The following is a 13174-nucleotide window of genomic DNA, read 5'->3' as shown; positions in this document are numbered from 1 at the left end:
CTGGAGCCTGTTTCCGATTCTGTGTCTCCCTCTCTCTCTGCCCCTCCCCCATTCATGCTCTGTCTCTCTCTGTCCCAAAAATAAATAAACGTTGAAAAAAAAAAATTAAAAAAAAAAAAAAAAAAGAAATGTTTATGTGAATCTGCTGTGGGAGGAGACCTGGATTGGAGGCCTGGCTGGAAGGGGCATGTCAGCAGGAGAACTGGGGGCAGGGTGCACTGTTAGCAAGTTAGCAAGTGTTGGCATTGCGCTGGTTCCCAAAGGTGTTGGTGTGATTATGCTGGGGGTGAGGCATGGAAATGGCACTCACCAGCAATTTTGTTCCTGGAGAAGTCTCTCAAGGACCCTGGCTCTCCAGTACACAATGAGATTTGTATAAACATATCTCCCTCTCATATACCTGAGGCATTGTTCAACCTGCTGTTTCTGTGCTCTATCTCCATGGGGCTGTTTGTTGTGCTGTCTCTTTAAGGGCAAGGGCTCAGTTTCCTTTTGCCCTCCTGGCTCTGCCACCTGTCTGTCCCTTGAGCTTGCTGATTTCTTTTAAAGTTCCAAATATTAAGCCTCGCTGATTGTAAGAACTCTGGAAATTCAGTCCCTCTGGTTTCGAAGCCAAATGTCACGAGGACTGGTCTTCCTCCTCTGGGCTGTCTTGGTGTGAGGGTTTATTTCTCTGCTTTCTCTATGCCCATGGTGTTCCTTCCTCTTGTGGACAGTCTTGCAGTTCCATGTGGCTCCCAACCGCATCCCTGTCCTTCCTACCCTCTTCAAAGTGGCCTCTTCTCTACGTTTAGCTGTGGAGAGTCTGTTCTGCCAATCTTTGGGTTATTTTCTGGGTTACTTACACTGAATTGGCCGATATCTAATTGTGTCTCTGGGACGAGATGAGCTTATGGTCCTCATACTTTGCCATCTTCCCCAGAAGTCTCCTGATGTTATGATGATGTTATTTTTGTGCATGTCTCTTAGTATACATGGGCAGGAGTTCCTCTAGGATATATTCCTAGAAGTGGAATAACTGCATCATTGATATGTGTATGCCTAGACTCATTGAGTTATGTCATATTGTTTTCCATAATGGTATTCCAATTCATACTCTTATCTGCTATGTGTAAAATTTATCCTTAACATTTTCAGCAACCCCAGACTTTTTAAAAAAAGTTTGGCCAGTCTGATGTATGTAAAACATTGCTGCTTAAATGCTCTCATCTAGAAACTGTTACCTGTCCACAATGAAATCAAAGCACTGTTCATTGAAGAAGTCTTATGAAAAAAATATTGTCAGCTGCAGCAAAATACTTAGGGATGTGGTTTATTTTACATGCTGGTGTAATGTTAATTTAGAGGCCTACTTTAAACAGCAATGTCAAATGGTATTTTATTGTGGTTTAAATTAATATTTATGTGACTACAAATGAGATTGTGCATTTTTCCATGCATTTCATGCATCATTTATGTTGCCTTTTCAGTTAGAAACCTGTTCGTCTCTTTTATTTTTTTAATTAGGTTGATCTTATATATTCTGGATATTAATTCTTTGTTATATATGTTGTTATTCTCTCAATTTTGGCTTGTCTTTCACTTTCTTTAATAAACAGATAGTCTTAACACTAATAAGTCATTTTTGGCCAGTGCTTTTGCGTTTTGTTTGTGAAATTGGTCCCTCCTAAATGATCAAAAAGATACTTTCCTGTATTCTGAAAGCTTTTAGTTTTGTCATTCAAATGTAAATCCTTGGTCCATCTAAATTTGATTGGTGTGGTGTGTGTGTGTGTGTGTGTGTGTGTGTGTGTGTGTGTGTGTGTTATGAGATAGGGATCTAAATCTATTCTTTTCCCTATGAATAATCTCTTTTCTTAACACCACCTAATTGAATTATTTGCATAATGATCTACAATATTTGTCATATTTCAAATATCCACATGTGTATGGGTCTGTTGCTAGGCTATTTTTGTTTTATTAATTTGTCTTTCTATACTTGTGCCAATAGCAAAGTGTCTTAATTACCATAACTTCATAACACATTGATCTCTGGTAAGGCAATTCCCTCCACTTAGCTGTTATTCTTCAGATGTACATTGGGCAACTCTGTGAATGTATTATACATATAAAAAGAGAAAAAATTAAATTATTAAGAAATTCAGGATATATATTCCATAATAGCAGAGCTAACATACTCTGTTGAACCTGAACTACATTAAGTTAAAAATAAATGAAGACAGGGGGCACCTGGCTGGCTCAGTCAGTAGAACATACAATTGTAGATTTCATGGTTGTAAGTTTGAGCTCTACACTGGGTGTACAGATTACTTAAAAACAAAATCTTAAACAAAAAATGAAGACAATTGTTGAATTAGATGTTTACTTGGCTTTAGTTTCATGTATTGTAGGTTCTATTATTATACTTAAAAATTTTTTTTTGATGTTTATGTATTTTTGAGAGAGAGAGAAAGAGACAGAGACAGAGTGCAAGCAGGGGAGGGGCAGTAAGAGAGGGAGACACAGAATCCAAAGCAGGCCCCAGGCTCCAGCTGTTAGCACAGAGCCTAACATGGGGCCCAAACTCACCAACCCGGAGATCATGACCTGAGCCGAAGTCAGACACTTAACTGACTGAGCCACTGAGGTGCCCCACTATTACACTTTTTAAAGAATGGTTGAGACTCATAAAATATTTAATATTTTTGTTTTTTTGTTTTGGAAACATTAAGAATATAAAAAGTATGGATGTAATGATTAATGTATTTTTTTTCTTTCAAGTCTTGATACATCGTCAAAAGCATGGTCTTTCCAAGACGACTTGTCAGACACCTCTTTATCCTTGTTCTGTAAATGTTTGGGTGCCCAGCAGATATTTTGCTGCTGCTACAAAGTAAGTATTTTTTTTTAATTCATTTTGTTTGCATTCATTTAAAATTTTGATTAAAAAACATTATGCTTTGTCCCATAAATATGTACAGGGACATATAGTTGTAAAAGTTTATCATCTCTGCTTCTTTGACCTTTTATAGTCCTAAAGAAAAAAATATGACTTATTATAGTAATACTTAACATATATTGAACACTGGCATTCAATAATTAATTTATTTTCCACAGCAACTTTATGTGCAAGCTGTTGTTACAATGTTATGTTTTTGAGTTGAAAAGTAAGGCACTGATAGATTAGATAACTTGCCTAGGGTCACAGAGCTAGTAAGTGTTGGAGCTAAGATTTTGTGATATGATAAGAAATATTTATATTGGTCTCTGCCCCAGTGCTTGATACAGAGCTCTTAAAACCTCTTGTAATTTTCTGGGTGATAGGAACATCTTTTGTTCTAATAAGGCAAATCTTGTAGACTCTTAGGTGAGGGCTGGTCACCAGAAAGAGCAAGCCATGATTAGACTCTTTCAGCCCTGGGGTGCCTGGGTGGCTCATTCAGTTAAATGTCGGACTACAGCTCAGGTCATAATCTCATGGTTCTTGAGTCTGAGCCCCACATCAGGCTCTGGTGGAGCCTGCTTCGGGTTCAGTGTCTCCCTCTCTCTGCCTGTCCCCTGCTCGCTCTCTCTCTCTCTCTCTCTCTCTCTCTCTCTCAGAAAATGAAAAAAAACACTAAACAAAAAAAAAAAAAAAAAAAAAAGAATAATCTTTCAGCCCTGCCAGGGAGAGAGGCTAGAGATTGAGTTCATAATTGATTATGCCTCCATAAAAATCCCAGTACTGTGGGGTTCTAAGAGTTTCTGGATTGGTGAATATATACGTGTGCCAGAAAGGTGACTCACCCAGGCCCACTGGGGAGAGAAACTCTTACACTCTAGACTCTTTTGGACCTTCCCCTATGTCCCTGTTCATCTGTATCCTTTATCATATTTTTTATTGTATAATAAACTGGTAAATGTTCAGTAAGTGTTTCTTTGTGCTCTGTGAACTATTCTAGTAAATTATGAAGTCTGTGGAGGGGGTCACGGGACGCCTTGATTTCTAGCCATTTGGCCAGAAATACCAGAGGCCCTGAATTGCAGTTGGCATCCGAAGTGGGGGCAGTCTTGTGGGATTGAATCCTTAACTTGTGGGATCTGATGCAAAATCCAGGTAGATAGTATCAGAATTGTGTTCAAGTGTTGGGATACTTGGCTGATGTCAGATGATTGGTTGGTGTAGGAAAAAAAACACATACATTTAATGTCAGAATTGTTTCTTATTTAACTGTATTCCTCATTTTGCATCTTGCTTGCTTTTAACTTAACAGCGTATCATAGGCGTGCCTGGGTGACTCAGTCTGTTAAGCATCCAACTCCTGATTTCAGCTCAGGTCATGATGTCACTGTTGGTGGGTTCTAGAGCCACATCGGGCTCCTCCACACTAAACAGCATAGATCATGCTTGAGATCTCTCTCTGCCTCTCTTCTGCACTTGCTCTCTCTTTCTCTCTCAAAATAAAGAAATAAACTTAAAAAAAATGATATATCTTGGAGATAGTTTTAGATGGAGCTGTGTAGTTATTTTTTTTTAATGAGATATAATTGACACATAATATATTAGTTTCAGGTGTACAACATAATGATTCAATATTTATATATTTTCGGAAATCCCCATAAGAGTAAGTCTTGTTAATATCTGTCACTATATAGAGATGTACTTTCTTTTCTTGTGATGAGAGCTTTCGAAGATTTACCCTCTTAGCAACTTTCAAACAGACCATACAGTATTATTAACTGTAGTCACCTTGCTACACATTACATTTCCATGATTATTTATTTTATAAGAGGGAGTTTGTACTTTTGACCACCTTGGCCCATTTCACCACCCCCGCCTTGCCTTTGGTAACCACCAATTAGTTCTCTGCATCTGTGAGTTCATTTTTTTTTTTTAAAGATTTCATGTATAAGTGAGATCATATGGTATTTGTTATTTTTTGTCTAACTTTTATCAGCATAATGCCCTGAAGGTCCATCCATGTTGTCTCAAATGGCAAGATTTCATTCTTTTCTTATGACTGAATGATAAATACTTCATTGTATACATGTGCCGTATTTTCTTTATCCATTCATCTGTTGATGGACACTTAGGTTGTTTCCATGTTTTGGCTCTTGTAAAATAGTGCTATAATGACCTGCATGTAATATTTCATCATGTGAATATACCATAATTTATTTAACCATTTCCCTATTTCCCTCTATGATACACATTTATCTTTAATCTTTTGCTAATACAAATGATCCTGCAGTGAATAATCATGTACATAGATCTTGTCAAAGATTATGAATACATTTGTAGTATAAACTCTGAGAAATAGAATTTTTGAATCAAAAGATATGTGCATTTATAATTTTGATAGGTAATGCCAAATTGCCTTCATAGAGATATTGACAATTTATGTTCTTGCCAGTAAATAGTATTAGAATGCCTATTTTTCCATATACAGTGTAGTTAAAATTTTTGAACTCTGACAATTTGCTGGGTAATGAATGGTATAATCAAGTTTTAATTTATGTTTATTATTATTGAGGTTGTATATCTTCATGTGTTAAAAAACCATTTATATTGTTTATTATGGATTTTCTTCATGTTCTATTCCAATTCTTTGATTAGTAGGAGCTCTTTACATAAAATAAATTAGTACATATTGTGTACTATATATAACCTTTTATTTTAATTGCTGTGGAAGAGAAATGGACCAAGTTCTATGGGATCACAGATATAAGGTAAATTAATTCTACCTGGAAAGGGGTATGGCAAGAAGTATTTGAACTGGGTCCTGAAAGAATTTTGCAGGGGGGTTGAGAGAAAAGTATTTCAGTGGTACAGAAGCATGAAAGTGAATGATATGGACGAATACTGTCTGCTATGGCTTGATACAGGATGAAGAGGGAGGTGGCAGAAATATAACTAGAAAGGAGCCTTCCTTTTCAGTGTGCATAGTACCCAGTGGATTCTTTTTTGTTGTTAAGTTAGAGGAGTATTGGGTTCTACCTGGTTACATCCCTATCCCTCCAGCAGTGAATGAGTGCCTGCATTCTTAACCTCTCTTGATATCATCAGTCTTTATTTCTGTTTCTTCATTGTATTCTAATTTATATCTTTTGCTTATTTTTCTTTTGAGCAGTTTGTCTTCTTTTCTGCTTTTTGAAAATATTTATTAGGGATATTAATTACTGTTAGAATATTTTATCTTTAAATGTTTGCTTTTATCCTATAGAAAATTTTCATTTTATGTCTTCCCCATATTCTCTTCCAGTGCAACTTTAAAAACAATTTTCACTCATCTAAAAACTATAGCGTGAGAAATATGCAACATAAAATAAAACTGGTAAATTATTAGCAGATGATTTCTTTCATGTCTGACAAATGAGAATTATTCAGTAGCTTGATGAGAATCATAGTATTTGTAATTTTAGTGGTGGTTTTAATTTTTTAAGGTACCAATTTTATAATATAGTAAGAAATAGTTTTGTATGGAAATTTTTTTTTTTTTTTAAATCAGAGCTGAGACAGGTTGGAGAGGCTTGTGCTTGCTTCTCTCTTCTCTCGTCATCTTGAATCTCTTCACTCCTCCATGTATGTGCATATACCCATGGTTTGCCAGTGGCAGATCCTAATAAGGAAAGGCCACTTGATCATCTCTGACTCTGGTTCTGTTTCTCTGTTGATAATAGGCTCTTTTTTCATGTATCTCAAATTTTTTGACTGTTGAACATCTTGTGTAGAACAGTTGAGATCGAAGTACCTAGTATTTATGCCTGGGAATGCACATGCCTCTTCTTGTCACAGTGTTCAATCAGTCCAGTCAGAAGTTGAGCTAGGTTTTGGTTTTGTTGTTGCTATGGTTACCACCAGCTTCACATTTCTGTACTTTACGTTGTGCTTAGGGTGGGGGCTGGGTTGCTAGAAGGTTTTTCTCAGCATTTCTGTTTTATGCTCTATTTTCTGCCTTGCCTGTGCAGCTGTGCCTCAGAGGGGGGTCTCTCTGCATACTCTTTCCCCTCCCCTGGTATAGATTGCTGTTGCTTATTAGTGCCTGCTAGGCTGGTGATGGGTGCAGGAGGGATATTCTGTTTTCCAAGTCCAGCCTTTTTCTTAAGTAGATGCAGTGTGGCTGGACCTTGGGAATGGGGTTTTCTCAGTATTTCTGTCCCTTCTCCTTTTGGTATTTATTTATTGCAGGTCTTGTGCCAGTGTCCAGGCCCTTCCCCAGCTTTACTGTACTGGTAAGGATACTGTGCTCAGGACTGTTTCCTGACCTACCCCTAAGGGTAGAAGTTTTGGTGTTTTTTTCTTTCTTTTCCCTACACCTGTGCCCTACATGTTTTCAGGGTTACATGCCTTTCTGGCAGCAGTGGCTAACTCTGTGCCTGCACTCTTTAGGAAGGTTTTCTAGTCTCCTGGCCTGCTCCAGTCTTTCCCAGGAGCATCTGGTGGAGGTCTGTGGAAAGGGCCTGTAAATTGAGTATGAACTCCCCTTGTGTGTGGATTTCCCAGGGAGTTTCTAGTAGTCCTAAAATTGTAGCTGATTTTTTTTTCTTCTTACCTGCTTGCCTTCTATACTCTGCCATGGGTGAGAGTGTCCTGAGTATGCATATGGAGTGGCCATGGGGAATGTGGACTGATTCTCTTTGGATTTAAGGCTACTTAGTTGCCCTGTGATCTCAGCTTTGTGATGCATTCAAGAAAAGTCATGATTTTATCCAACTCTCTTATTGTTAGTGCTCTTTCCAGTTTTTATTTTTTAATTTTCATTTGTTTATATTATTACTGACTATTTTATTCTTTTGGCTTTCACATTGTAAGCATAAGCAGAACTTCTGCATTTAGTTTCATGAATAAACCAGTGTCAGAGATATTAGTGAATTTATTTACAGGATTACACTAAGAAATAAGATGTCCAGATATTTGCATTCCATTAATAATTACATGCCCTAGGCATTTTGTCTTTAGTTCTGTTTAGCTCAGTGTAATTTGACAGAAGTTGTGTATCACCGTGCTGCCCGGATCCTATCCCCCAGTTCCTCTGTGTAAAGGGTTTTTCAGCCTTGAAGGGACTTGGATCTCTGGGGTCACATCTTCAGAGGTCTTGAAGTGAGCTTTATTACAGCATTGATTTTGGGGCACCTGGGTGGCTCAGTTGGTTGGGTGTCCGATCGGCTCAGGTCATGATCTCACGGTTCAGGGTTCAAGCCCTGTGTTGGGCTTTGTGCTGACAGCTCAGAGCCTGGAGCCTGCTTTGGATTCTGTGCTTCCCTCTCTCTCTGCCCCTCCCCCACTCACATTCTGTTTCTCTCTCTCTCTCTCTCAAAAATAAATAAACATTAAAAAAATTATTACAGCACTGATTTTTTTCTCATTTGAGTATGACTATGGAATTATTTTTTCTTTTACACTTTCGGTGTTAAGGGACAGATGAGGAAGGGGAGAGTTATTACTTGAGTAGTCTCTTATTACTCATTTAATGTATGTGGTTGAGGTACCAAGGTGACTGCAGCAAAATTCTCTTTGATTCAGACTGCCAGGTATTTCTCCCTCACGTTGGCAAACCCCTTTTTAGTACGATTTATTTTTATTCCCCAAGAATCACAGTATTTAAACTCTCCTGATAGGGCCTTACATTTGCATAAGCAACAGAGTTCTTCTGGATGCGATTCTAATGAATAAAGATAGCCATTTTTTGAAGGGTCATGGAAAATAGGTAGTCGGTCTACAAAATTAATTATTGACAGATTTTTTGTGTGTTTTTTTAATTTTGGAAGAAAGTGTTTTTTTAGAGTCCTATTTGATCTGTGTTATAATGTATTATGCTTTTTTTTTTTTCTTTATCCAAAACAGTGTTCTGGGGCACCTGGGTGGCTCAGTACATTGAGCATCCAACTCTTGATTTCAGTTCAGTTCATGATCCCAGGGTTGTGGAATTGAGCCCCATGTTAGGCTCCACGCTCAGAATGTGATTCTCTCTCTCTCTCTCTCTCTCTCTCTCCCTCTGCCCCTCTCCTCCACTTGTGCTCTCTCTCTCTAAAATAAAATAAATCTTAAAAAACAATAGGGGCGTCTGGGTGTCTCAGTCAGTTAATCATCTAACTTGATTTTGGCTCAGGTCAAGATCTCATCCGGCTCTGTGCTGTCAGTGTGGAGCCTGCTTGGGATTCTCTCTCTCCTCTCTCTGCCCCTCTCCAGGTCATGCATGTGCGCTCTCGCTCTCTCTCTCTCTCAAAAATAAATAAACGAACATTAAAAAAAAAACAAAAAACCCGTGTTTCCGTTTGTAACTTAAAAATATTTTTCTTGAATCACCTCAAATATTTTGTGAAACAGAGATCAAAGTAGAAGTAAGTAGGGGTGCCTGGGTGTCTCAGTTGGTTAAACATCTGACTTCGGCTCAGGTCATGATCTCACAGTTCGTGGGTTCCAGCCCTGCATTGGTCTCTGTGCTGACAAATTGGAACCTGCTTTGGATTCTGTGTCTCCCTCCCTCTCTGCCCCTCCCTCGCACGCGTGCACACACACGCACTCTCTCTCAAAAATAAATAAACATTAAAAAATTTAAAAAAGTATAAATAAGTAAATTGCTGTATATCTCAATTCAGTCTCTTTATGTATCAGACTTCTTTTGAGTTTTGCAAATATTTATTAACATAATCACATTTCAGTCCTTGGGAATTTGATATTAATTGCAATTTGAATGGACAGGTTCAGCCATGATTACAAATTTATTGGTGAAATCAGCATTTATATAAAGTAAATCTATAGGTTACAGCTAGGACATTTATTTGTTTTATTTTAGATGGAGATTTTATTACCAAAACAGGCGCTCTCAGGATGCCTGGGTGGCTCAGTTGGTTAAACGTCCTACTTTTGATCTTGGCTCAGATTGTGGTCACATGGTTTGTGGGATTGGGCCCCAGTCGGGCTCTGAGCTGGCAGCATCAAGCCTGGTTGGGATTCCCTCTCTCCTCTCTCTGCTTCTCTCTCTCTCTCAAAATAAATAAATAAACTTAAAAAAAAAAAAAAAAAGCATGTTCTCCAGGCTCCTTCTTTTATTGGCCTCCCTGTTCTTTTACTAAATATAAAATAAAAAATGTGATTTCTCCACTTTGGAAGGTTCAGAATTTTGTGGACTACTTCCAAAGTAGCTGTTGAGGTGTGTTGTATCCATCCACTGGGGCACCTGCTTAGACTTGTCATCAGTCCAGAAGGACACCTGTGTCCCATTAAAAATGAGCATTGCCATTATCTGCTATTCTGTTGAATTGCTTGTTAGCTGGGAGGATGCTGTTATTTGTGGTAATTAGGATTCATTGAGTGCTAAAAGAATGGGAGAGAGAGAATCCCAAGCAGGCTCTGATCTGCACTGACAGCGTGGAGACTGATGCAGGGCTTGAACACATGAACTGTGAGATCATGATCTGAGTCGAAATCAAGAGTTGGAGGCTTAACTGACTGAGCCACTCAGGCACCCCTAGTTTCTTTAAAAAAAATTATTTTGCTATCATCTATTTCTTGCACATAAATTTTATAGGACCCCATATTAGTTTTCTGTTGCTGCCATAATAAATTACCACAAACTTTGTGGTTTAAAACATCCCAAATTTATTATCTTGCAGTTCTGTGGGTCAAGTCAGCCATGGATCTCACTGGGCTAAAATCAAGGTGTCAGCAGGGCTTCTTTCCAGACTGGAGGGGAAAATCTGTATCCTGTCCATTCCCATTTTTGAGAGGCTACCCACATTCCCCGGCTTGAGGGCCCCTTCCTCCATCTTCAAAGCCAAGAATGGCATATTCCCTTTCATGCTCAAATTTCTTTTGTCACTTCCCACCTCTGTCAGATGCAGGTGAAAGGGGAGTTTCTCTGCTTTCAGGGACTTGTGTGATTAGATTGTACTCCCTGGATTATCCAAATAATCTCCCTATCTGGAAGTCTTTAGCCCTAAGCACATCTGCAAAGTCCTTTTTGCCATGTAGATATTGCCTTTTTGGAAAGCCATTATTTTGCCTACCACAGAACCCAAACCTTTTTCTAGAATATTATTTAACTAATTTAAAACTTTATGGTTAAAAGATTATAGGTATGATTTGAATTAATGCTGAGAAAATATATTATCTCTAGCTGTCTTTTTTTTTTTTCTATTTTTTAGCTTCAAACTCTTACCTGCAATTACCTGCTGAACATATTTTCCTAGATATTTTGTAAACACCTTGTTAGCTTTTGTTATATACCAGACCACTCAAGAGTTACTTATCATTGCCCACACATCTATGGCCCAGCTGATTTAAGCTTTGGATGGGTGTTTCTTATGACCTTGGCTGAGCTTGCTGCACATCTGTGAGTCTGCAGGTCAGCTGAGAATTGTCCAATCTAGCCTGGGGTTCTGTGGGGGCAGGTCTCTTTGATGTATCTCTCCTTCTCCTGCCTTTGGGCTAGCCCAGGCATGTTCTTATGAAAATGACAGAAATACAAACATACAAGTGGAAACATATGAAGCCTCTTTTTGGACTAAGAACAGAAAAACTGTCACTTTTGCTTATTATATTGGCCACACTAGTCACATGGCCAATCAAGGTGCTAGGAAACATGCTGTACCCCATTAAGTGGGAGGAATTGCAAAGTTACTCAGCAAAGGGACTTGAGAGAGGGGATAAAGAATTGAAGTTAATGATGTAACCAACCCCACACCAAATTCTCTATTGCCCCAAACCGAACTCATCTCTGTGACTACTTTCCTCACAAGAAACCTGTTTTGCTTTCATTTCTGGTCTTAATGATACAGCTCTATGCCTAGTCACACAAGCCAGAAGCCTAGGAAGTATTCTAGAGTCTTTCCCCCCTTCTTTTCCTGTGGTATTTTCTTTGTGAATATCTAATGTCTTATCTTCTTCAGCCTATTACCATCACTGCTCTGGAGGCTGTCATATCTCCTTGGGAAGCAAGGGAAGGAATAGTCTTTATATTGTGTCCAATCCAGCTTCCTTCAAATCCATCTCTTATAGTGGGAATAGTCTGTACGAAAATACAGATGTCACTCCTGTGCTGTGGCTTCTCATTGTTTCTAGCGAAGGCCCTCTATGATGTAGATTCTCCAGCCTCATCTTTTGATGTTTTGTGCCCTCTGTTTTACCCTTTGGTTCAGGAGTCACTAAAATATGGCCAGTGGGCCAAAAAATCTGGTCTGCCATCTGTTTTGGTATGGTTCATGAACTAGGAATGGTTCTTACATTTTTTAGTGACACATGAAAATTATGAAATTGAAGCCATTGTTCATAAATAAAGCTTTATTGGAACACATCTACACTCATTCATTCTTCAGTGTCTATGGCTGCTTTCACATAGTGGCAGAATTGAGCTATTGAGATAAGTGACCATCAATTATTTGCTGTCTGGTCCCTTGCAGAAAAATTGTGCCCACTTTTCTCTAGTCAGTTAGAATTTATAATGGCTCTCTGTATGTATTCATATTCTATTTGATGACTCAGTACTTTTATTATGTGTTTCTTTGCCTGGCTAACTCTTTATTTTTTATTTTTTTAATTTAATTTTTCTCTTGCTAATTTTAGTGTTTTTTTTTTTAAGTTTATTTATTTATTTTGAGAGAGAGAGAGAGAGAAAGAAAGAAAGAAAGAAAGAGAAAGCACACACAAGCAGGGGAGGGGCAGGGAGAGAGAATCCCAAGCAGGCTCCACACTGTCAGCACAGAGCCAGATGCAGAGCTTGAACTCATGAACCAGGAGATCATGACCTGAGTGGAAATCCAGAGTTGGATGCTTAACTGACTGAACCACCTAGGTGCCCCACTCTACTTTTTAAAATAGTAGCTTTATTGAGATATAATTTACATACCATAAAATTCACCTATTTAAAGTGTACAATTCAGTGGTCTTTAGTATATTCACACTTTTGCCGTCACCAACAGTGTCATTTTTAGAACATTTTTGTTAACTTCCCCCAAAACCCAATGCCCGTTGTCAGTTATGCCCCATTTCTCCAACCCCCTCCTCCAGTCTCGGACAAACACTAAATCTACTTTCAGTCTCTATGGATTTACCCATTCTTGTTCTTTCATATAGATGGAACCATACAATATGTGGTCTTTTGTGACTGGCTTCTTTTCACTGGCATAATGTTTTTCAAATTCATGCTTTTTGTAGCTTGTATCAGTACTTCATTCCTTTTCACTGCTGATTGATATTTTATTGTATGGATATACC

At 38.3% G+C, this 13174-nt stretch overlaps 1 protein-coding gene across 2 annotated transcripts in view; it reads left to right on the top strand.

The window, feature by feature from the left end:
- The window catches only part of MRPL1 (mitochondrial ribosomal protein L1), a 99235-nt gene that overhangs the window by 11368 nt on the left and 74693 nt on the right, over positions 1–13174 (top strand). For both annotated transcript variants that reach the window (XM_043572405.1, XM_043572403.1), the window contains exon 2: positions 2761–2872. In XM_043572405.1, coding sequence (XP_043428340.1) covers positions 2761–2872 — 112 coding nt within the window. The remainder of the gene's footprint in view (positions 1–2760; positions 2873–13174) is intronic.

Source organism: Prionailurus bengalensis, chromosome B1 (assembly GCF_016509475.1).
Source record: "Prionailurus bengalensis isolate Pbe53 chromosome B1, Fcat_Pben_1.1_paternal_pri, whole genome shotgun sequence".
Classification (NCBI taxonomy): Eukaryota; Metazoa; Chordata; class Mammalia; order Carnivora; family Felidae; genus Prionailurus; species Prionailurus bengalensis.
This window is presented reverse-complemented; position numbering and strand designations above follow the sequence as displayed.